Genomic DNA, 25,018 nt, shown 5'->3' on the forward strand with positions numbered 1-25,018 from the left:
TGTGACTGAGGGGCCACGGTGGCCCTCCAGGCGATGGGGGGGGGCCGTGCCGTGGAGGGGGCGTGTCCCCGGGGGCGAGTGCTCCCCTGGGCAGCTGGGACTCAGCCTTCTGGCCTGTTCCTGGGCGTCTGAGGGGGATATGCAGGGGACCCCACTTCCCCTCCTGCCCTCTGGCCTGCACGTCCTTGTGCTCTGTGGCTCTTCTCTGTGGCCCAGTCCAGCTCCCACCGCTGACCACTCACTGACCCCAGGCTCCTGTGTTTTCTGGGTTGATCTCCCTCTCTTGCCCTCTTTCCTCCCTTTTTGTGTCCTGTCTCCCTCTTTCCCCACGTGTGAATCTCTGTATCTCTCTTTCCCCCTGTGCCTGCATCCGTGTCCCTCTCCCCTCCCCACACCCACACCTTTCTCCCTCCATCTCTACCTTCCTCCCCCTTTTTCCTCCTCTCCCTGATCCTTCTTCCTGCTCCTCTGAGCCTCCTCTTCCAGCTCCTTGCCAAGGGACAGGTGACCTTGTTCTGGTTGCTGAGGCACTCCGGAGGCTCCCGTGCCTGGGGCAGCTCTCACGGGGGACAGCGTGACCTGGAAGACCGTTCCAGGACAGGCCCAGCCAAGCGCAGTCCACGGGGGGAGGGGCAGCTCCTGTGCAGTCGGGGCTGGCTCCCAGGGCCTGGCTGCCCCTCCTTGGGCTGATGAAATCACTTGAGGTCTCCCCCCAGTGCAGTCTGGCAGGGACATGGGGCAGGCCAGATATGGCCACACTGACCCCGGATGGGGCTGTGTTTCTTTCGGCCTGCTGGGTAAGCGTGGGTGTGCGTGTCCTGAACATGGCCCGGAGCCCAGATGGGCCTCCAGCCTGGGGGTCTATCCGACTTTCCTGGGCGGCCCAGGCCTGTAGGAGGTGACGCTTCTGCGTTGCTGGGGGCAAGCCGGGCTGAGCCAGACTGTCTGGATCTAGGGCTTCAGTGAGCAGATGTCCCTAATTCCTGCCCAGGAGGCGAGAGACCTGTGGGAGGCCCCTCTGGGCCGGTAGCCCCCCAGACATATTCCAGGGACCACTGTTCTCAGGAGGGTGGGTGGTCTCCTTCCCAGGAGAGGCCATACCCCAGGGAGCGAGCAAGCTGGGCTGCTGTTTTGGGAGAAGACAAACATGGCCTTCTCACGGGCCGTGATGTGGGGGCAGGGGGGGACCTGGCTCTCTGCCAGCCCTGTTCAAGGCAGACCACATCAAAGGCATAGAAGGACATGGAAAATGTGAGCCCAGCCCAGAAAATGTGAGTGTGGAGCATTTGGACCTCAGGGGGGTGAGAGGTGGGGGGCTGACAGACCCCACATCCGGGCATCTCAAGCTGGGCTGCCAGGAGTCGGGAAGTAGTTACCAGAAGGGCAGCATTTGTGTGGGTCTGTGCCAGCGTGGATCAGGCAGGAGGGGCCCCCTTGGGCTTGACTGCTCAAGGGGCATCCTGGGTGGGTGGTGGCCATGTTGGAGACCTTTGTGTCATGACTTCACATTGTCCCCATTCTAGGTGATTCCACAGTGAACACGACAAACGAGGTCCCCAGAGCGGACAGGTCCGTGTGGGAGGTGGGCAGTGCACAAGTAAATTAGCGTGATTATTTGAGGTGGCAGGAAGGGTTGCAGAATGTCGGGAGACAGCTGATGTGAGGGAGGGCAGCTTTTAGGGAGCTGACCTCGAAGGCTTCTCTGAGGAGGTGTCATTTGGGCTCAAATTTGAGGGATAACAAGGAACCAGCCAGGCAGAGTTGGAGGGAGAATCCCAGGCAGTGAGTGCAAAGGCCCTGAGGTAGGAGTGAATGTGGCATCTTCCAGGAGGCAAGGGGGAGTGGCCCCAAGGGAAGTGGATGAAGTGAGCAGGGCAGGCCGGGGCTAAATCCCATGGCCTTGGGGCGCCTGGGTGGCTCAGTTGGTTAAGCGACTGCCTGCGGCTCAGGTCATGATCCTGGAGTCCCGGGATCGAGTCCCGCATCAGGCTCCCTGCTCGGCGGGGAGTCTGCTTCTCCCTCTGACCCTCCTCCCTCTCATGCTCTCTGTCTCTCATTCTCTCTCTCTCAAATAAATAAATAAAATCTTAAAAAAAAAAAATCCCACGGCCTTGTGGTCTGTCAGACCACCGATTTTGTTCCCAGCTGCAGGACAGGATCTGATCGACAATTTCAAACCAGAGCCTTGGCTGCCACAACCACACATCTCCCTGCAGGCAGAACAGATGTCATGGGTGTGTGTGTGTGTTAAACGCTACTTGGGTTTTGTTGGCACATCTGTTTGCAGGGGAGTGCTGGGGAGTGTTTAGCAACCAGCCTTGTGGGGGCGAGGCCCTGATTCGTAGCACGTAACAGTTGCCGTGGTATAAATACTCCCACCGTGCCTGATCTAAGCTACCTACGTGACGTCACCAAAGGTGGAGCTGGGAGGGGGCGTGCCCAGCGCCGTATCCTATCCCACTTCCGCTGTGTGGATGCAGTTGATGTAAATAACCTCAAGAGCATGGATAACGGATTTATGCAGTCAAATAATTGGGAAGTGATGCATTTTGAGTACTTGTTACCTTTGTTTTTATCATAAGTTCTTTAACCGTAAGGTTATGTAGTTAGTTTTTAGTAATGGCTGCATTCAACAACTTCCCTGCAAAATCCTTGAAAGTTGAAGTCTGCTCTCTTGAGCTGATCTGAGCCAGTTCTAGCACATCTCTGTCTGGACTCAGGGGGCATCCCCTGTCTATGTTTCTCTAGGAGGGACAGACGGACTGGATGAGGAGGGTAGGGGGCCGAGGGTCAGGTGGGGGCCACCAGGACCAGAAAACTCTGTTGTGTCTTGCCTCTGACCCCTGACCCCAGTTCTCCCCTCTGCCTTGGGCTCCTGGGCCCCCTCGTCCCCACTGGCAAGAGACGGCAGGTGTCATGAGGACAGAACCCCTCTCGGGGTTTGCTCACTGGGGCGCATGGTCTCTACTCAGTGACGGGCTTGTTGAGCGAGCAGCTGAGATGGTGCTCCTGGCAGCGCTGTGGGTCGCGGGGAAGCTCTCACGGCACGTTTCTGAGGACCTGTCATCTGAGGATTAAATCCCATGCCGAGCTGCCCTTCAACATGGGGCAGAAGACGTCATCCCCTGTCCCCCCCACCCCCCCGCCGCTGACGGGAGCCTTCAGCGGTTGTCCACTACCACCAGGGTGCCCGCCTTGTGTCTGAGCGTGGGGTGAAAGGTGGCCAGGCTCGGCAGCCATGTCCAGTATGTCGCGCAGTAGGGACAGTGCTTGTGTTCACGTCGCCGTGCCTTTGCCCAGGCAGGTCCTCTCCCTGCAGTGTCCCCTCTCATCCTTGTGAACCGAAAGCCTTTGGGGACTCCACTCAGAGGCCTCCTTCCCTGTCCCCGTGGGGCAGGCAGAACTGCCACCACATCTGCCGCGTGCTGTGCCTTTTGAAGTCTCCTCGGCACTGAGCCTCCTTCTGCCCTGGCAGAGTTCCTTGTCACTGTGAGCTGAGGCGCCAGCTCCGGAAGGCTGGGGACCGCATTTTTGGTGGCGTGGTGTCCCCCTTGTGGGCTCAGAGCATGAGTGTGGGGGGAACGCACAGGTGGTGGCATGGTTTGTCTTGAACGGGGGGAGCCCGTGACCTCCCAGCCCCGGGTAGCAGGCACAGCACCTGCCCGTAGGATCTTGCTAGGAAATGCCGTGCAACCTGGGGCGAGCTCCCGGACTTCTCCATGGCCTTGTGTCCTGTTCTATAGAACAGAGGTAGTCCCGGGCCTGTTGGGAGGATTCCCTTAACTCACAGGCAGAACGAGGAGAAGGCTTCGTCTGGATGTGTTTTTATCCGTGCAGTTTTCCGTGCAGCCCTGGCCTGGGGCTCAGCACAGTGCAGGCTCCGTTGCCGCTTGCCTGTCCTGCACTCAGCGCTCCGGAAGCAGGGGTCCCTCAGGGATCGGAACTGATGGCTCTGGCTAACCATAGATCCGGTCAGGTTTTCTGCAAAGCCGTGCTGTGGTTTGGGAGGGACGTTCCCAACTGAGTACTGGGCATGAAGCCCATCGTGAGCCTGACCATTGACGTGTCTGAAAAGCAGAGGTAGCCCCTTCCTCCTGAGCTCCACAGTCGTTTGAGATGGAGTTTGGCCTCCGGATCTATCCCCGGGTCCACAGGTGTCACCTGCTACCAATGGTAAGGGTCCTGGTGTGTTTTGTGAAAGAAGGATCCCTGAAAGCCTCATTCCTCAGTGTGATCCGGGACCTAGCAGCATCAGCCTCCCCAGGAAGCTGCCTAGAAATGCAGAGGCTCAGGCCCACCCCAGACACACGGAATCTGCATTTTCCCACTATCCCCAGCTGATTCGGGCACTGTCTAGATTGAGCAGCGCTAGTCTGGGGCAGGGGTGGCACATTATGGCTCCTCAGGCCAAATCTGGCCCACTCCCTATTTTGTAAATAAAGCTTTATTGGCACACAGCCATGCCTATTTGTTTACATTCTGGTTGCTTTCAAGTTACAGACCGCGTCGAGTTGAGCAGTTGTGACAGAAACCAGTGGACCTGTGGCCGTACAGAACTAACCTCTTACAGGAAAAGTTTGTCAGCTCCTTGTCTAAAGCGCGAGTTCTCAAGCCTGGTTACCCATCAGAATAACCTGGGGATTTGTGATTGGTGTGGGCGTGGCCCTAGCGTCAGGACTTCCCAGAGCTCCCCAGGTGACCTGTGTGTGCGGCCATCAGGCAGTGGGAACCTTGGCTCTGAATCGCCCGTGAAAGCCAGCAAGTGCGGTTCCACAGCCGTGGATGGCCTGAGGTCCAGACGGGGAGCCTAGTGGGTGATTCGTCCTCCGTTTGCTGTCCTAGACCATCGAAGGCTTTCGGAGACTGACCTGGCTGCGGGGGCCTGTGAGTTGGGATCCCGTCTCGCCCCGTAAATCTGGAGTGAATGGAGCACTCCTAAATCAGCCCGTTGATCTCCTGCATGCAGCAGGAGGCCAGGCAGATGGTCATTATTGTGCCCGACGAGCCTCTGTCCCTGGAAAACGTGTTTCAGGCCAGGATGGGCCTGGGGTTCCTCCCTCTGTCCCCTGCACCAGTGCCACTCAGCTCGGCGTGCCGGGACACCTCGCCCAAGGGAGATGGCGGTCAGGTCACAGGGCACCGTGAGCCCATCTGGGGGCTCTGTGCCACGGCTCCATGGCGGTGTTGCTCCGCTGCCCCTCCTCCCCACCCGTGCGCTTAGGGCTTGGGAGTGTCCGGGCGGGGGCACGGGTGTCTGGCACCGGGCTTGCACACTGGGCAGGAAGGGACGGGAATAGTGACCAGGCTCTAGTGCTGACGGGGACTCCTCTGAGCCTCCCTGCGAGGTGGGCACAGGTCGGGGGGATCTGGCTCAGAGCACCAGCTGAGGAGTGAGGGGCCCGCCTGGGCAGGCGGAGATGGCAGGAGAGGAGGCTGGGCGTAGCCGGGGCTGGAATCCTGGCACTGCCGTTGACCGGGTTTGTCACTCGACGTCTCTGTGCCTCAGTTTCTTTTTCTGTAAAGTGGGAGAATGAAGGGGTTGGTAAAGGAGGTGATTGCAGTTCATAGAACAGTGCCTGGGGCCTGGCACTTAGAGCGATTTTTGTTATTCGTGCTGTGATGTGGATGATGATTCAGGGGTGGGGGTGGTTACGGGTCAGCCCAGGCTCAGGTGGGGGCTCGAGGAATCTTGAACGGGGGACAGGGTGGGCTAGGTAGGAAGGGGCAGGGACGCCCAAAGACCCCCCCACACACACACACCCGAGGCCCCAGATTCTGGTCAGAGACTCTGAGTAGGGCTTTGGGGACCACGGGACCAGGCCATCAGCTCTCCTCCCTCTGAGACCGTGAGGCTTTGCCTCCCTGCAGGATGGGAACGTGGGTCACTACCCTTCCTGTCTCAGGTTGGCTAAGGGCATGGAGCAGGATAGCACTTGCAAGGTGTTTGGTGTGGTGCCAGGGACAGGCCGCCTTTGTGGATGGAGCCCTAGCTCACTGTTACTCTTGGTTTTTCGTCTTCTTCACTGTGCTTGGGATTCAGAAGGCCAGGAGCCAGTCGACAGAATGTGCGCAGCTCAGTGTCAGGCATGTAGTCAGCCCTCGGAGAGTGTTGGCATCTTCCTAGTGGGGTTTCTCCAGGATTCCAAGGGGGGAGGGCCACAGGAAGGGACATAGTTCAGTGTGGCACAGATCCAGACCCCCCTGGGCCTCTGCCCCTATTAGTCAGGAGGCATTGGCGCGGGCTGGGCCCCCGTGGGTGGGGGGAGCTGCACCTCCTGGCTGTGCTGGGATGGGCAGTGGTCTGCTTTGTGGAGGATGAGATCCCGGGGCGCTTTGAGGCCCCACCAGGCTAGATCCAGGGAATGATGATAGGTGCCTCCTAGAGGGTGGCCTGGAGTTGGGCCCATGTGGCCGTTGGGAGGGACAGCAAGAAAACATTTGGAGTGAGGCTGCCTAGGCGGGGGGGGTCTGAGTGCAGATGTAGCTGAAGGCAGGTGTTGGAAGATGCCAAGCTTCTTGTGGTTGGAAAGCCCCTGGAAAGCCTGGCGTCAGGCTCCCAGGTGTTGTAGAAGTCAGCAAATCTGACAGGTGGAGACAGTAGCCACACCAGGTGGCCCATGGGGCAGGGGACCCCTCCCCAATCAGCCACGCTATCTCTCCTGCCCTGGAGCCAGGTCCCTGACCCCTGCTCACCCCCCCTTGCCCTCGTCAGTGAGTGTGCAGAGGGCACGCTGTGTTGGAACAAACCAGGAAACCTCGCTGTCCCCCTTTCCACAGCTCCAAAAGAGACTTTGCCTTTTGGGTGTGAGAGGTGCCACAGCTCCTAGGTGGCGGAAAGTTTATGCTTTAGTGTTTGAGGGGTTCTGGGGGTGAGGGACAGGCTACTTAAGGGCCAGCCACCGGAAATTGGCAGCAACATGGTGGGGGGAGGGGCTACTCCAAGTCCAGCCGTCGTGCCCCCTGCCTCCTCCGACAGAACAGAGGGGGTTCTTGGAGACGGGGAGGCAGAGCCAAGCCAGGCGGGCCCAGGGCAGCTGCTGCCACAGCTTCAGAGAGTGCAGGGTTCCCTGCGAGCATGCAGACCGTGCTCTGGGCCCCAGCATCCGCAGAACGCCCACCCCCCTGCTTCCTAAATTCCAGCCCCACGAGAGGGTCTAGGGAGGGGGTCGCAGGCCGAGGCAGCCTTGGGTGTCGGAGTCGGACGGGCGTGTGTTCCTGATGCGGAGGAAAGACGCAGGGAGGGAGCGACACCCCGCCTGCCCCCCCATCCATCGGCATGGTTTCTTTCTCCTTGTCTGATGATCGGTGTGACCGTACCCCTGCCATGCGCCCAAGGTTCTTCAGTGGCAAGGCTTTTCCTTTCACTTGGCTCATCGGCACGGAAAGATGGTCTGGTTTGGCAGTTGCCTGCAGGGAGCACTTTGGGGTGGCCGAGAGGATCAGTGTATGTTTTAAAAGAAATCAGGCAGGGCAGAAAGGAAGTCGGGCAACCTCGGGAAGGAGCAGGCCGCCCTCACTTTCTCCCCTGTCCTGACGTGGGCAGGCTCAGCGGCCCAGGGTGATGGGGCAGGCAGGCCCGTATGTGCCTTGCCGCTGGGCAGATGAAATAAGAGCCTTCGGGAGGAGGCTGGTTTGCTGTGAGCCCCTTTCATCTCCCCCTAAAGTGGAGGTTCGCTTCCCCTTGATGCGAGGAGAGCAAGCCAGCTGTTGCAAGAGTGGGTCCTCGACATGGCAGCAAGCACCTTCAAATGGGCCCGGGGCCCAGGACACCCCTCCCGCCCGCCCATTCTGCAGATGTGGTGACAGGCTGAGAGGTGGCCTGAGCTTGGTCAGGGATGTGTCCCCAGGTTCCCTGGTGCTCAGTCTGCTCTGGCCAGAGGCCGACCGGCGGCCCTCCCCGTGCTGTTGATGGTGTCAGTCCCGCTTTAACACCTACGCCAGACTCCAGTTCTGTGAGGGTGCTCTCATTTCCGCCTCCTGGCCCCGGGCTGAGGTGTAGGCATGCTGAAAAGCCCTGCTTTCAAGGGGCAGAATCAGCACAGAGAGGTTAAGATCCTCATCTGAGGTCACACAGCCACCAAACGGAGGACGCAGGAGTGGAGTCCAGGCTTCCGATTTCTACACCTTGCCTGGGACTCCTGCCTCCCCAGACCCCGTGGGCTACAGGACCCCAGGCTGTGGCTGGGGCTTGCTCAGCCCAGGTGCGGAGACTCACCTGTCTCACTCTTTTCCTCCTCCCCGCCCCCCCCCCTCCAGCAGCAGCAACAGCAGATGCCCCGGAGCAACCAGGAGGAGAAGGAGGAGAAGGAGAAGGACAAGGAGGCCGAGAAGGAGGAGGAGAAGCCGGACGTGGAGAACGACAAGGAGGAACTGAGCAAGTAAGGCCGCCGGGCCGCCCAGCTGGGGCCCGGCCTCGCCCCCCGAGGTGGTGCAGAGCTGCTCCCGACCCCGCTTGAGGCTGTGAGGACAGCGGTTTGGCACCTACCGATTGCCTGCCGGGAAGGGAGGCATTTTCGGCTCCGTCTGAACCTGACAGCCCCCCCTTCCGGAAGCCTGCCCGGCCCCCTCCCCTCTCCTCCCGCCCGCCCTTTCCTCCTCAAACCCTCTGGAGACCTCAGAGACTGATAGCTCATTTGAGCTCTACTCCTGAGCTAATAAATCTAGGCAATGACTTTGGAGCTCTTTGCCTCCTCATCTCCTCCCCCTCCTCCGCCAAGTCTCCCGAGATGCCAGGCGGGGGAAGGGGGATCAGAGAAGCTGGCGGAAGGACTAGGTATGCAGGCGGCCCCTGCCCTCACCTTTAGATTTATCGCTGTCAGCGTGAGCTCTTGCAGATCAAGGCACAGCCTCCCGTGCCTGCCAGGGGCGGGTGCCGAGCACAGCCAGCTGGAGATTCACGCCGGAGGGGGGGCGGGCACGGCTTCGTGCCAGGTACCTGGAAGAGGCTCAGGAATGTGGCTACGGAGAACATCTGGCTTCGTTACCCCCTGTCCCCCAGACGTCCAGGCAGGGCCTTCGGGAAGATGAATGGGAGGCGGGGGCAGTAAATCCAAGCGGCCCCACAGTCAACCCTCCTGAGTCGGCTTCTGAGAAAGCCCCAGCCCTGGGTACGGAGGTCACATGCACCCCCACACACCTGGCTCAGCTGCAGAAGCCCGGCAGGAGACTTCCCTTTTTTGTGTACTGCAAGGCACAGTGGCCCTTGGTAATAACTGGCAGCAAAGCAAGTGCCGTTTCTAGAGCCCCGCTGAGCCTCTGTGCTTTGGGGAGTGAGGTGGCCTGCACCCCATGCACTTAGTGCGGTAGTCTTGCGGACGGGTAGCAGAGAGCAGCTCCCTGTTGGGTGTGTGAGATGGTCTTGCAGACGGCCTGTGTGTAGCTCTCCCGTTTCCTACCGGACCCCAGCCCTCCTTCGGAGAATATAAAGCTGAGGTTTGCACAAATACAGGGGCACTGCGGAGAGCCGGTCGCCACGGCCCCTCGTCTGGTGCATGGAGAAGGCTTGCGGATTGCGGCCCACCAGCCCTTACCCCGAGCTTTCCCTGACTCCCAGCCTCTGACTGGTACAAACCCCCTGGCAGCCAGCACTCCTCGAGCTAAAGAAAAGCAGGTCTCTTGCAGCGGCTGTCTGCTTTCCTGACGCAGGCGAAGCCATCCCTGTCTCTCTCTCTGGCCTTCAGGGAGAAGACGGACGACACCTCTGGGGAGGACAACGATGAGAAGGAGGCAGTGGCCTCCAAAGGCCGCAAAACTGCCAACAGCCAGGGAAGACGCAAAGGCCGCATCACCCGCTCGATGGCCAATGAGGCCAACAGCGAGGAGGCTGTCACCCCGCAGCAGAGCGCTGAGCTGGGTGAGTTTCGGGCCGGGGAGGACGGTGGCTTCTGAATCCCCGCTTTAGCTTCCGGACTCACTAGGTGGCCTGGGGCGAGCTCCTAAACCTCTCTGTGCGTCCTCATCTACACAGTGCTTGCTGGGGTGTGGGAAGGGCTCAGTGGCTGTCAGCCCTGGCGTCCCGGAACTGGGAGGGTTCACGTAAAAATCCCGATTGCCAGTTGGGGTTCTGTTCTTTAATCAGAAGATCTGGCCGTGCTTGGCCCCCGTTTCCGCCAGGTAGTGGTTGGCGCTGAGTAGCCACCACCCCTTTTTAGAAGGACCTGGGCACAGACTCTACCCGCCCCCCCACCCTGCCCCCAGCCCCAGTAGGCTTCTGGGTTCGTGCTTCACTTCTGTGGGGCCTCAGTTTCTCCTGCTCAGCGGACATCCACCCCCAGGTGCTCTGAGCCTCATCCCCCTCCATCTCAGGTTGTGGGGGGTGGTGGGGGAAGAGATGGATTGAGTAGCAGTTCTCAAGTTCAGCCACAGGGGGGCAGCCAACGTGTGTCTGTCATCTGTACCAGTTTGGCTGTTGGGGGGCCCCACCTTCCCACCTCTGTGGGAGCCCCCCTCCCGGACCTTGAGTGCTCAGGCTGAGGCCCCAGCCACCAGAGTACCTTCCCAGGGTGGGAGTTGCTGGAGGTGATGTTTCGTTCTCACAGGTGCCCCCTATCCCACACCCAGGGTCCGTGCCAGACACCTGTCCCTTCTTCCTGTGGGAGATAATTTGTACCCATTTCATAGATGGGCTGTTTGAGGTTTAGAGAAAAGATGTTGCCTCCATAGTCGGGGAGTTAACCGGGATTCAAGCCCAGCCCCGTTGGCCACAAATTTCATGTGAATCCTGTAGGCTCTCGCTGGCTGCCCCTTGGCGCCTAGAGGCCTATGCAGTGGTGGACCTAACTTCTGGGAAACTCCTCTTGGGCCCCAGGCTGATGTCGGGGCTAGTCTGCTGGGTGTAAAACACCACCCCGGGCCCTCCAGCGGTCTATTCCAGCACCCCCACCCTGAGCTCAGACTTCATAGCTTCTCTCTGAGGATCCCTTGGGAAGGAAGGGGGAAGTTCGTGAGGTCTCACAGATTGGCAGGCTGTGGCAGCAGGGAGTGGGGGCTTTCCCCCTTCTCTCGGCTTGAGCTGTTCCTTCTCGGGGGAGGCTGCCCTAGGGGGAGGGTGGGGGCCATCTCCCCTCTCTCGGCTTGAGCTCTTCCTTCTCAGGGGGAGGCTGCCCTGGGGGGAGGGTGGGGGCCATCTCCCCTCTCTCGGCTTGAGCTGTTCCTTCTCATTTCCCTCCTGCTGGAACTTCCCTCCACTGGTCAGCTGGCCTCTGCCAGCACATACTCCGGGCCTGGTGCTGTTCCAGGCACTGAGTCCATGAAGCCGGTCCCTCATGTCTGCCCTCTTCATGAGGTCTTAAGCAATTTGCAGGGCAAGACCTGGGCTCATATCTGGGGGACTTGGAGGAGAGACCCAAAAACCGTGCCACAGCAGAGGCCTGGCCAACTCTGTGTGATGTCAAGGGGAGCCATGTCCCCCTTTCTAAAGCTTCATCCTGACCAGGGGGAGTTGGGGGAGAATATAGCAATCACCCTGTAGCATTCTCAATGAGGGACCTTATAAGCCCCAGCGGACAGTTGGCCATGTCTGAAACCATTTTTGATTGTCACAGTTTGAGTGGGGACTACTGGCATCTAGTGGGTTAAAACCAGGGATTTAACAGCAAAGAATCACTCATACTGACAAGTCCACGCTCAGATGAGGTCCCTGCCCATCCAAAGCTCACATCCCTTGTTCCCCTGACCTTCATGCGGTCACCATGCTTTCAGGTAGGTCACCCTCTCCCCAACCAAGTGCATGCAGAGATCGTTCTCACAGTCCAGGCCCTGGACCACCTCAGTGTCCCCGCCCGTGAACTGGGCTGATTACACCACCCCCATCCCAGCGGGTTGTGTGGAGGCTGGACCGCCCCTCGGACTGCTGTCCATGCACCCCGTCTTCCTTTTTAGCTTCGATGGAGATGAATGAGAGTTCTCGCTGGACTGAAGAAGAGATGGAGACAGCCAAGAAAGGTGAGGGTCTCTGGGGGCTCTGACCCATCTCGATTGGCATCCAGGTCCTGAAGCTCGTGTGCTGGGGAGGTTGAGGCACATCAGGCCTGAACCAGGTGCTCTGGTGCCGTCTGGAGGGGCAGGCTCTGCTTTCGGGCGTTCTCAGATTGGTCACTTTTCCTTGGAGTCTCAGTTTTGCCCTTCAGTGGCTGCGTTGTCAGGCTCCACAGTGTGTCCCCAGGGGGACATCAAGGCACAGCTCCGAAACCGTGCAGCTCATGCTGTGGACACGGGTCAGTGGACAGCTTCTGTCGCCTCCGGGGTCAGCAGGCTGCGGCCCCGTAGATCCTGGCGATAGCACACCTGGGCGTCTGGGAGGGGAGGCACAGAGCTTGCCGGCAGCCACTGCGGTGCGGTCACAGAGTCAAGCTGTGTCCCCCCCTCGGTTGTGTCATGTCCCTGGAGGCGGCTGGAGGCCATGTGAGGTAGTGCTGACCTCACATCCGCCTCCAGAAGCCAGCTCTGTGTTCACTGGAGCCAGAACAGCAGGGTCCTTCCCTTCCTGGCTCAGTGACCTGTCTCTGTGCCTCAGTTTCCCGTTCCGTGAAGTGGGAGGGGCATCCGCGTTGGCCGTGAGGAACCGGAGGTAACAAGCATCGAGGGCCCTGAGGATGGGTCCTGCGCTGTCGGGGCTGCAGCCACGTGGGTTCCTCTTGTCTCTGGGCCGACTCCTCCCTCGCCCGTGCCCAACACTGACAGGGAGGCTGAGGCCGGGCGGCGCCTGAACCCTGTTTACCTGCCTGCTCTCATTTACTCTGATTCCAGCTCCCAGAGGGGCTCTTGTTTCCATCCTGTCTCACAGAGGAGGAAGTGACTAGCGGGGCCTCCAGCTCTCGTCCCCCTGGCCCCACAGGGCCCCACCGCTGACGTGCAGCTTCTTGTGCCCAGAGCTCCAGGTCGTGACCCACAGAGGGAACAAATGGCCTTTTTTGTGAAGGCCCCGGGTGCACGGGGGCAGGCGAGTGTGAGGACAGGGCGGCCTCCAGGCGCCCCCCTCCACCCTGGGAAGGGGCTGCTGTGTGACCTGAGTGCTCTGCCCTGGTGTTTCAGAAACCACCTAGGAGCAGCCCCAGACCTGAGCAGGCTCCTCCCGCCCTCCCGAGGCCGCAGGCCCCCCTGCCGAACTCCCCGCCCCGGAGCGAGACCCACCGAGGCCCTGGAAGATGAGAGGTTTTCAGCAGTGCAGTACGCGGGGGCCTAGGCATTGTCTCTAGCTGCAGGGCACAGGGGGCTGCACTGTTGCTTTCCTTTGTCCTCTGTCCACCGTGTGGTTCCAGGATGGATTGCACTACTGGGTGCAAAGGAGGCTTCCCTGAGCGCGTGTGAGCTTTTTCCTCTCTGTTATGTAATTTCGGCAGAACACGCATAGCATAAAACTTACTGTTTACTATTTAAAAGTGTACAGTTCGGTGGCATTAAGTATTTTCAGTGTTGTGCAACCTTCACCTCTTCCTGGTTCCAGAACATTTTATCACCCCAGACGGAACCCCGGTGCCCACAAGTGGTCACACCCAGCCCCCAAGGCCTGCCAGCCCCTGGCATCCACTCATCTCCGTTCCGTCTGTGGATTTGCCATTTACATGAATGGAATCCTGCAGTACGTGCTCTTCTGTGTCTGGCTTCTCTCCCTCGGCCTCACGTTTCCTAAGTTCCTCCACGTTGTAGTGTGTGGGCTTTGTTCCTTTTTATGGCTGAGCTCTGTTGCACAGCGTGGAGGGACCCCCCCCCCCCGCCCCCGTCCTGCTGATGCATTCATTCGTCCGTTGGCCCACGGTCATGGGGCTTGTTTCCACCTTGGGGCTATCGTGAACAGAGCCGCCGGGACATTTGTGGAGGATTGCACGTTTTTTTAATCACGCATGAGACCCCTGCATCTCAGCTGTTGGCAGCGATACCGCCCGGCATCCCCCACCCCACCCCACCCCACCCACTGGGGCGGCGAGGGGCTCCATGCGCATGTCCCAGGACGGCCAACCGGTGCTCCCATGCCCCTCACTGCCCCCCCCCCCGAGTGTCTTCTGTTGTCACGGCGGCTCCATCCCTGGCTCCCTCCCTGTTGCCTGGGAACCGGGAGTTGGCCAAGTTGGCGGCTGTCCTCTCTCCCTCTGGGAAGGGCAGATCTGGGGAATGGGAGGTCGGCCGGGATGACTCACCAGCCGAGACGGGAGTGTGCCCCACTGTCTCAAGGTTGGGTCCTCACAGCGGCAGTGAGCTCATCCTGGGTCCTGCCCACAGAGACGGCAGTGCGAGAACCCCCTGGGGACTGTGCACGCCAAGGCCCTGCTCAGTGACATTTGTAATAATGCGATGAGCGCCAGCGTGCTCGTCTGCCGTGAATTACAGCAATCTGGACAATTACTGCTCAGGGTGGCTGCTAATGGCTGTGTGTTCCAGGCGGCGGGAGGGGGCGGGGCGGGCAGGCAGGTGCTGGCAGTCCCAGCGACTGCTCTCCAGCATGGGCAGGGGTGGGGAGGCTGGGGATGTCGTGGAGCCCCCTGTCCAGCCCTCAGCAACCCAGGAAGGCACTCAAGCAGCTATGCCTCAGGCAGATGGCATGCGCTCCTCTTGCTACCCAGCCTCCCCATCGACCCAGTGCTGCACCCTGTGCAGGGCAGGGGTACCCAGAGATGAGGCGGCCTGGTCCCTCCCGTGGGCAGCCCAGGGAAGCAAGCAGCCAGCTATCCCCAGGGTCTTGGGGGTGCTGAGCCTACCTGGAGCATCCCAGAAGACTTCCAGCAGCCTGGCCTGGAAGGTTGAGCTACAGAGGACACCCCCCCCAGCCATCCCCAGAGAGAAACCAGGCCTTTTAAAAGCTCTGTGACCTCAGGCAAGTCTGTCAACCTCTTTGTGCCTCTGTTTCCTCATCGGTCTGGTGGGAATTAGAATATCGCCCACTGTGTGAGTTTCCCTAACAAGGTACAAACAGAGGGGGCCTTAGAAAGAACAGCAGGGCGCTCTCTCCCAGCTCTGGAAGCCAGAGGTCCGAAGTCAGGGTGTGGGCAGAACCACGTTCCCTCTGACTCTAGGAAGGAAACCTGTCTTGCCTGTCCAGCCTCTGGTGGCTGCCTCGGTCCCTGGCGTTCCTTGGCTTGTGGGCACATGGCTCCCATCCCTGCCTCTGTCTTCACGTGGCTGTCTTCCCTCTGTGTGTCTTTGTCCAGATTTCCCTCTTCTTATAAGGACCCACCCTCATCCAGGGTGATCTCATGTCTGTAAAGAGTCTTTTTCCCAATAAGGTCACCTTTAGAGGTGGCAGGTGGACATGAAATTTGGAGGGAACATGGTTCTGTGAAAAACGAAACAAAACCCAGAAGAGCTTAGGGCAGCAATGTATCAGGCATATTGAGGGCCCCATCACCATTTGTAACTCTCACTCGTCCCTCAGCCGTGTGACCCTGGCCTGCCCCGTCCCTGTCTTGGCCTCATTTCGCTCCTACTCTAGCATGTGGCTGAGACGCCATCTCCCGGGGGCATCGTAAGGGAGGCATGAGCCATAAATGTACAGTTCTTAGTATACAGTAGGCGCTCAGAAGTGGTAGGCCCACAGTTCAATACAGCGACTCTGGAGCCCTTCGTGCTGAGTTCAAGCCCTGGCTCCTTGTGCACATATTGGGGAAGTGGACTGGAGGTGAGTGACCTGCTACGCAGGTGTAAAACAACACTTGGAGGAGGTTCCACAAGGCCAGAGAAGGTTCCCCCGAGGTAGGAGCCCTTGGGCTGGCACCCAGAGCACAAACAATAGTAAGTAACACTGCATGGTACTTCTCAGTATTCCTGGGTGCGAGGCAAGTGCTGTTCTTAGTTCCTTTATTCAGATTTGGAAACCAGAGTTCAGAGAGGTTACGTGAGCTGTCCCGGGTCACACAGCTCTTAATTGGTGGAGCTGGGGTTTGAACCCAGATACTCTGGTTACAGAGTGGGAATGGGGCTGCTGTGAGGTTTGAATGAGTTAGTCCATGGCTTGGCTACTATTAATCAGATAAGGAGGGGCACCGGGCGCCTGGGGGGCTCATTCGGTTAAGTGTCCGACTCTTGATTTCAGCTCAGGTCCTGATGTCAGGGTCGTGGGATCGAGTCCCACGTTGGGCTCTGCACTCAGCACAGAGTCCTTAAGATTCTCTCTCTCCCTCTCCCTCTGCCCCTCCTCCTGCTCATGTGTGTGCGCTTGCTCGCAAGCTCTTTTGCTAAGTAAATGAATAAATAAATAAAAATATTTTTAAAAAATCAAATAATGAGGGAGGGAAGAGCATCCCAGCAGCAGGAACAGCATGTGCAAAGGCCTTATGGCAAGCCAGTGTGGTCAAGTAAGAAGATGTTGAAACAGAGTGAGGGGGAGAGAGGCAAGGGATGGAGAGGCTGTTGGGATCCTGGCCTTACCAGCTGTGGGATGGAGTTTGGCTGTTATTCTCATAGCATGGGGAGGGGGTAGGGCAGGGGACACAAAGCTGCAGGGTTCTGGGTGGGCAGGTGGGCACTTTCTCTTCTCGGGTGCATGGAGTCAGGGCTGCCTGCCCCGGGGCGCACACCAAGGAGGGACTGAGCATGTGCAAGAAGCAGCCTCCCCAGGAACCCGGCAGCTCCGGGGAGCTGGCTGCCCGCCCTCAGGCTCCGCGCCATGCTGGGCAGGAGGGGCAGGCCAGGCGCTGGGCTGGGATGTGAGGCTCTGGTTCCCCTGGGAAAGGTCAGCCTGGCCTGGCTCAGAGTCTTGACCCAGCTCTGCGGGAGGCCCGGGGCTCTGCTGGCAGCTCCTCTTGGTCCCCAGCATCTCGTCTCTGGTGGGCAGGGTGCCAGCTGTGGAGGGGGTGGGGAAGCCCCTGCTCACACCTTTCTGGGCCAGGAACAGGCGCCGGCCTAGCTCCATGCTGCCAGCCCCTCCCTGGCTTCAGGTGGCCCGCCTGGTGAGGGCAGAGAGGCAAGGTGAGCCGCCCAGAGTGGAGGTGGCCCCGGGCAAGCCTCCCGGGCAGGGTGGAGCTGAGGCCAACCCCAGAACTCTCTCTCAGTAACCCTGGGCTTGCAGCACTCGCCCCCCTCACCCCCAGCCCCCACCACTTAGAAACCACTAATGGCTTTGCACCTCCGAAGTGCTTGTTGTGAACACTGGCTGGTTTAATTAGTTTTTACGGATGAAGAGGCTAAGGTTCAGGGAGAGGAGGTGTGAGCCCCCAGCCACGGAGCTTGGAAAAGCAGGCCCTCCCCACGTACGTGTCGGTCGCCAAAGCCTCCTGCTGCCCATGCTGCAGGGACCGCAGACGAGGAGCAGCCTGTGGGCTCTGCCGGGACTGGGCACGCGGTGCAGTGGTTAGTGCTCTGGGCCACCTCCGGTGCAGGGGTCAGTGAGGGCCCAGAAGGGGACAGGGCCAGCCCTCAGTGGGTGCCTGAGGGAGGCTGACGTAGGGGGGCGGCGGCGGCATCAGGGCCGTTCGAAGGGACAGTGCGGCTCCCCAGGGCCAACGCAGGTGGGGAGCCACTGCCGCTCTTGGGCTGCGATGGGGGAGTCACATCTTGGGCATGTTGCCTCCCAACCCGGGTGCTTCTGGCGTGTGATGGTTCGGAAGGAGGAGAAAGTCGGGTTTCTGCACGACCTCGGGGTGGAGGGGGCGACCAGACTCCGGGGCGGGCTCGGGCCCCTCTGTTGCTCCTTGTCAGCCCCCTTGAAGATACAGTGAGGCACGCACCAGCTCACTTCGTTCCCAGGAGAAAAATGCGCTCGTCCGCGTTCAAGCTGCTGACTCCTCGGGGACGGCGCCTGGCAGCTCACACAGCAGTGCTGATGCGCGTTTTCACGTGGCAGGTGCTCCCCGGTTTGAGCACTTTGCACGCGTTACCGTACCAGCGAGTGTTCCATGTGTGTGGACGTACACGTGTGCACGCACGGGGACACACGCACTTGCGCTTTGCAGACGAGAGAGCCGAGGTCCGGAGGGCTGAGTGATGAGGCAGCATGTGCGCAGCGGGTACCGGAGCCGCTCCGCCCCGGGAGCGCGCGCTCTGCTCTGTAGGAAAACCTGGCGCTGAGCGTGTCACGTGGCCTTTTCCCAGCGTGGTGGGCCAGGCGACATTAGGTCACACACAGGTGACTTCTTTTCATCTTGAGTGTCTTCTGGAGCGTGTGTTGGGGGGAGAGGTGGCTATTTGACATCCTGTGGATGATTTGTGGCTCTCGCTGCTGAAACTAGGGCTTATTTTCAAAAGCATAAATGGAAAGAAAAAGGTAAGTCAAAGTTCAGGCACAAAGTTGTCTAGCCAGGATCCTGACGGGATTTCAGGATTGGCCAGAGTGTTGGAAGCTCTGACACAGAGTCGGTGCCCAACAGGGTTGCCAGCTGAATGGCTGAGTCCGTGTCCAGCCCACCCGGGGCTTGGGGTTTCTGAAAGAAGGAAGTGCCGTGACTCAGGACTAAGCCTGCTGGATTTTCCCCCCTCTCCTTCGACAGTGTTTTGGGCAGAAAATTTTGTTTCACAAACTGGAGTTTCTTTTGGAAAATGGCAGCGGGCAGGAGGGGTGAGGATGTGCCCCTCTTGCAGGCGGCCTGTGCTTTTCATGGAGGGAACAGGACGCCTCAGGGTTGGAAGGGGTTGGCTGGGGTCGGGGAGCCACTGCGTTTCCTGGAAGGGGGTGCTGGTTTGCAGAGAGAGCGGCTGTGTGTTCCCCGGGGCGCAGAAGGATGGTGGTGTGCCCCCCTGGGTGCTACCAGGGCCCTCACTGCCCTGTTTATTACGTGAACTCACCGATGGTGGGCCGGGGGGTGGCTGTTGGTGCGGGTTCATAGACTCTGGGGGGGCAGCTGGCTGTGGCAGGGGCCTCGAGAGGGAGCCGGGCCAGGGACAGGACAGGGACAGAGGCCTCTGTGGGGGCTGAGTCACTGCTCCCGCAAGAGCAGTTTGTCACAGGCCCCCACACGGTGCACGGGAAGCTTCCTCTGACGGTGGCCAGAGCAGTCAGCGGCCAGGCTGAGCCCCCCAGGCCACGCTGTTGAGGCGCCCTTCCCACTGCCACCCCTGCGGCCACCCACTGCTCCTTTGTCTGCTTCGGGGCTCCGAGTATGTGACTCAGACCTCCTGGCTTGACTTCCTGTCTTGGTCAATTTCACTTCCTAGTTCCTGCCTCCTGATTCTTCAGAACGAAACTCTTTCCTTAGAAATTAGAAGTGGGGTCGGGGAATCCAGACCACAGGGGACATTGGGAGACACTGCCATCTGGGCACAGGAGTGGGACGCTTGTGGACAAGTCCCTGGGTGTGAGAGGTGGGCATTGCCACCGGCCTCATCTGGTGAGGGTCCAGGGCACCCTGCTGGGATATTCAGCCCCCCTCTCAGGAGCTCCTTCCTGGGAGCCGCAGGGAGGAGGCACAGGTGCCATGGGAGACCCAGGGTGCCCCCAGACCCAGACACACGGGGAGTCCAGAACTTTGTTCATTTGCCAGGTGCCTTCTGTGTGTCCGGTAGTTACGGGTGCAGAGACATGACAGTCAGTGAGCAGTGGAGCAAAGGGGCTAACTTCTGAGGGCAAGGATGGCAGGGTGGCTACAGGGGATGGCTTTAGAGAAGCTGGTCAAGGACTCTGAGGAGGTATCACTTGAGCTGAAGGAGGACAGAGGCAGATTTGTGAAAAAGCCATGCAGGTGGAGCAAACAGGTAGTCCTGGGTCACACTCAGGGGCTGGGCATAAAAGGTCCCAGTGGCTGGAGTGGGTGAGCAAGGGGAGAAGTAGGGAGCGGGCTGGCCAGGTGGGTGGGGCTGGTTCTGCAGGGCTTCACGCGCCACACCGAAGCCTTTGGATTTTACTCGGAGAGGCACGGGTCGTCACTGGGAGATGGGCATTCTAAAAGCTCACTTGGACCTCCCTGCAGGGTAGGATTGAGGGACGCAGGCAGAAAGTCCTAGATCCCTGACATGGTTGGGATCCCAGGATGAGGGGTGGGTGCACAGGTACGTCCGGGATGCCTGTTGTTCCTTGGGTTTCCGTGGGCAGGACATAAAGGCTGAGGGCTAAAGGGACAAGCAGGTCAGTGACCCTGGAGTTGGAGAAATCGGTCATGACCTGGATCTGGCTCCAAAGTTCAACCCCGTTAACTTTCAAACTCCCAGGAGCTGCCTCTGACATCTCTGGCAGGTGTTTCTACGGGTGCAGGCTGCTCTGGTTGTCAGGGGTATCTCGGAGAGGGAGGAAAGACGCAGCTGTCGTCCCGAGACCCTCGGGCAGCAGAGAACCGTTTGGGGACTCCAAACCCTTCCCCCGGCCCTCAGTGGTTGGAGGTCTCATTTGCACTCGGAAGAGGCTCCTCAAATCCTGAGCTTCCTTCTGGAATGTGAAGCCAGGCCCGCCCATCCGTAGACCAGTGGGTGCTGGAAGGCGTGCACGGCCCCTTTCCTGTGGTCCCAGACCTCCAGAGTGTCCCACGGAGGGCCTGGCAGCATCACGCCGGGTGGGGGGCAGACCGCAGGTGGAACTGGCACCGCGGGGAATGGCAGCGGAAGAGGCTGTTTGCTCCCCGTCTGCTGGGGTGGAGAAGCTCTGTTTTTCTGAACCCTCATCTGTTCTTACCGCTGCTGCTGACGCCGCCGCCGCCACGGATGGGGAGAGAGGGAGGGGGAGGCCAGTGCCAAGTTGGCCCGCCCCTTCTGAACCTGGGCTTCTGCCACGCTCCCCCGCCCGCCCGCTCCCGAGAGCCTCCGTCTGGAGGTCACATTCAGCCCTGACGACGCGTCTCGCTGGGCCAGGCAGCAGGAAGATCCAGCCCAGGCGCGCAGCCTCGCAGCGAGGCTGCTCGGGGCACTGCTGCCCCGTCAGGCTTGGTTCTTTGGAGTCCGCCCCGCAGGGGCGTCCGGGGACTGGGGGCTCCCGGCCAGCACCCCTTGCTGAGCGTCTGTTCAGGGTGCACTTGTGCCCGGAGGAGCCTCGGACACGGTGCACCCTGGCGACGCCTGGCACGGGGCACGAGCACACAACTGACAAGTTCCCGCCGCCCGCCCCCATCGGCGAAGGGCACCTCGCACGCCCGCAGCTGCGGGGGGGACGGTGTCAGGACTAGCAGCGCGGGGGGAGCGGGTGGTAGGAGCCCTGGGCCACCGGGGCGGGCGGTGCGGAGCTGCTTCCCCGCCCTTCTCCGAGCCAGCCTCCGCCCGCCTGCCTGCCCTCCCTCCCCTCCCCTCCCCTCCCCTCCCTCCCTCCCTCCCTCCCGCCGCCGCCGCCGCCGTTGGACAGAAGGATGTGAGGCAGAGCTGAGCCGGAGCAGACGCCAGCCACAAGCCTGCTCCAGCCACAAGCCTCGCGGAGCCCGCACCGCGGCCGCCCAGCCTCCTGCCTCCCAGCCCGCTGCTCCCAGCTCCACTCCCTGGAGCATCCTCCAAGCCGTATGTTTCCGGAAAACTTGGCCGAGGGGGAGACGCAGATGAGAGGATGTGAGTGAGGCCCCAGGAGGGGCTTGGGGTTGCTTTGGGTACTGGTGACAGGGACCTGACTGTGGCCAGCAGGCAGGGGACTCGGGAGTTCTGCACCCATGGGACCTCATCCCCACCCTTTCCCCTGGGGCCCCTTCCCCCCACCTTTCTGGCTGTCAGTCTGGGGCTCTTGGGGAGGGAGGGCAGGACCTGCTTGGGGCAGGCCCGGGGGGTCTTGGTTGGTGCATGCTCAGAGGTGCTCTCTCTAGCTGGATGGGCACTGGGGGGCTTTCAGCTGGGTCTAGTTTAGGTGGTCTGCAAGGCTCGGTGAGGTCTGAAGTGCTTGTCCCTGTGCCCGGCGCTCTCAACCTGGGGAACAGGAACCAGAAGGGGGCCCTGGCCAGCGATATGAGGACACTCACCCAGCCTCTCACGTAGCCGTTGGGAAACCGGGGCCCAGAGAACACAGTGGGTGGCTGATACCACACAGCACTTTCCAGGCAGGGCTTCTGGACAACCCTGTCCAGGGCTCCTTCTTGAGCCCCCGCTCGCTTTGGGGAAGGGCTGGGTGACCCCGTCGCCCTCATGAACTCCTGCTGTTGCCGCTGCCCCAAGTGGAGTTAATTAGGACCTAAAGCCCCAGCCAGCCTCCAAACCACCTCCTTATTTATGTGTCGAATTTGGAAATGTCAACCTCTCTGGGGTCCGGCCACCCCCTGGGCCCTCACTGTTGCCACCCGCCACCGCCGCCCCCCCCAGCAGGCCCAGATGGGAGACCCGCCCTCTCCCGCCCAGGGTTCCGGCCCGACGTGTTTGCCTGGGCTCTCTTGGCCCCGGCTGGGGAAATATAAATAAACCCGCGTCCCGTCGTCCTCCGCCAGGTTCTGTGGAAGTGGCAGCTGCCGCTGGCGCAGGCGGAGGGAAAGGTCAGGGGGCCGGGTGACACTTGATCCCGTGCCCCAGCCCTCCCCTCCGCGTCTGTCCTTGAGGAACCCTGAGGAGCCCGCTGTGGAGCCACGTGGCCCTCAGCCTCCACAGGGGAGCAGGTGGTCTGTGGGGCTGGTACCACCTCCACCCCGCGGGGTCCAGAGCCAGGAGAGCCGAAAACCTGGGTCCCCGCTCCCACTCTGCCTTTGGCCTAGCCCCATAAGCTCAGGAGTGGCTGTGGCCCCTTGAGCCTGTTTTGCCCACCCGGGGGTGGGGGAACAGTCACGACCTCGGCAGCAAGCACGAGACAGAACCACGTCTTTGAAGGGCTCTGCAAACTCCAGGTCCCTCAGCCATGTGATGTGGCGGTTTGTCGATGTTGTTCTTGTTGCAGTTTTATTTTCATGGGAGCCTGGTACATAGCGAGCCGTGGGCACATGTTAGAATGGATGGATGGATGGATGGATGGATGGATGAACAAATGAATGACAGAAAATGCCAACACACAGACTGTTGGCCCCTCGGGGTCCTGCACCCCTGCAAAATTCCAGTCATAGCCTCCCTGCTTGCAGCTTGATTTGATTCAAGGAAAATGGCCTCAAACTTCGTTATGGGCAATCTTTCGTTAGCCGTTACAAGTCTAGCTCCGGGGCTCAGAGGCTGCCGTGTTCCCAGCAGTGTGACTCAGGCTTCATGCCGGCTGCCCTTGGGGGGCCCAGTCCTGCCCCGTGGCCCTTGGGGGTCTGGAGCCTGCCGTCTGTCCCTCCGGCAGCCCCCGGGAAGGGGCCAGCCCTACTCGCTCAGGCTGACCTGGCCGCGCAGGGCATGCCGAGTACATAGAGATGGTGCTGTGTGTGGCGTGCCCGTGTGTGCCGGGAGCTCCGGGGGCAGATGGACTGAGACCTGGGGCCGGGCTTCCCAAGTGTGGCGCCTACGTGCAGGGCGCTGCGTTTTTGCTGAGCCTGCTGTTTACGGTGTTGAAACTAGAATGGGGTGTGGAGTGGCGGGGGGTACAGCTCTGGCCAGAGTTTGTGGGGCTGGAGAGAACTTCCTCCAACCTAGGTGGGTTTGGGGTGGAGTCTGCCAATTCCTGGGGATTTCTCCCCCTATCAGGAGTCGGTGAAGCTGTGAGAAGCTCACAGAGATGGGGGAGGGGGCTGTGTCGGGGGGGCAAGTCTACTGCCAGCCCCTGAATCAGCCTGTGGGCCCCAAGCCCATGATGGCCTCGGGCTCCAGAGGTACCCCAGTTAACCTGGGGCAAGAGGCTCCTGGCTCCAGCTCACACTCACCCAGACCCCAGCCTCCCTGCCCTGCTCACACGTTCCTTCCTTTTCTCTGGCCCTGGCCCGGTGTGGCCGGAAAGCAGCCCTGTCTCCCGAGGCCTGAGGCCTCATCTGCAGCTGTGAGGGGCTGTCAGTGCCAGGCCACCACAGCCAGGGGAGGCGGGAGAGGTGGGAGCCTGGGCGGGGTCTGAGCCCCGCGCCCCCAGGCTCCTCGACGGTGGCCTTGGCGGGGGCGTACCCAGGGCGAGCAGCTTCCTGCCCCCCTCGGTTCTTGGAGCCTGGGCCCTGCCCATGTAGCCTGGACGGGGAGGGGTGGTGGCCAGGCCCCATCCCCAGCTCTCCGGCGCCCCCAGCCCACCGTGTCTGCCTTCGGAGCAGGGAGCCTCGTGCCTGGATTCAGAGCACTTTCGGCCTGGGGCTCAGGCCGTGGGCACAGGCCCCCTGCCGCCCCTCACCTGCCGCCCTTCCCTCCACAGGTCTTCTGGAACACGGCCGGAACTGGTCGGCCATCGCTCGGATGGTCAGCTCCAAGACCGTGTCTCAGTGTAAGAACTTCTACTTCAACTACAAGAAGAGGCAGAACCTGGATGAAATCCTGCAGCAGCACAAGCTGAAGATGGTGAGCCCCACCCCCACCCCGCATCCCGCCTGCCAGGGCCTCGAGTGGGGGCTGTGCCCACGGGCAGGCGTCCACCAGTGTGCTCGTGCGTAGCGGTGCCCGAGGGCTGCCTGCAGGAGTGGATCTGTGTCGTAAATCCCCGCCCCGGGCACGGGGACGGCCCCGTGCGCCAGTCTCGCCCTCCCGGTGCCCCCCCTCAGCTCCTTTGCTCTCCTGGGTCCAACACTTCTGGGCGTGTGGAGAAGGGGCACGGCGGGTCAGGCACTGCCTCACCGAGGACTGTGGCTGTCCTCACTGGAACGACGGCCCCGGGGCCGATGAACCCCAAGTGAGTGTCTCCCCGACCCTGCTTCACCTCACAGTCTTAGGGCTGCCTCGGGGAGGGAAGGACAGGTAGGGAGCTCGCCTCGCCGAGCGTGTAAATGGTCTCTACGGAGAGAACCGCTTCCTCCACGGCTGATACTGTGAAGGGAGGACCATTTAGGGGCAGCCTCTTCCCTTCCTCCTCTCCCCCCCCCCTTTCTTTCCCTACCTCTCTCTCTCCCTCCCTCCCTGATTCCTGCCCTTTTGGACACGCTTGTGACATGCCACGCACTGTCACCATTACAGATCGGGGAAACTGAGGCTCAGCCAGGCTCATAAACAACGGACTGGGGGTTTGACCCACACCTGTGTGACCCGGGGACCCATGCTCTGGATCACCAGGCTGCATATTTCCTTGTAGATATGAAGGTATAAGAAAGGGGCACATAACTGTCCTCCCCAGGACCCTCTTGGCCACCGGCCCCCCCGCCTCCCCCCCCGATCGGGTATAAAGTACGTGCAG

At 60.7% G+C, this 25,018-nt stretch overlaps 1 protein-coding gene across 28 annotated transcripts in view; it reads left to right on the forward strand.

Annotated features, from left to right (window-relative positions):
* Nucleotides 1–25,018, forward strand: part of NCOR2 (nuclear receptor corepressor 2) — a 213,348-nt gene that overhangs the window by 135,871 nt on the left and 52,459 nt on the right. For 27 of the 28 annotated variants that reach the window (XM_064578226.1, XM_054510566.2, XM_054510568.2 and 24 more), the window contains 4 exons: nt 8,257–8,378; nt 9,681–9,853; nt 11,881–11,943; nt 24,050–24,192. In XM_064578226.1, the coding sequence (XP_064434296.1) occupies nt 8,257–8,378; nt 9,681–9,853; nt 11,881–11,943; nt 24,050–24,192 (501 nt within the window). The remainder of the gene's footprint in view (nt 1–8,256; nt 8,379–9,680; nt 9,854–11,880; nt 11,944–24,049; nt 24,193–25,018) is intronic. The other variant, XM_064578231.1, reaches the window with a different exon arrangement.

This window comes from Mirounga angustirostris, unplaced genomic scaffold (assembly GCF_029215605.1).
Source record: "Mirounga angustirostris isolate CCGP_5_RB_7025 unplaced genomic scaffold, mMirAng1.0.hap1 SCAF_14, whole genome shotgun sequence".
Taxonomy (NCBI): domain Eukaryota; kingdom Metazoa; phylum Chordata; class Mammalia; order Carnivora; family Phocidae; genus Mirounga; species Mirounga angustirostris.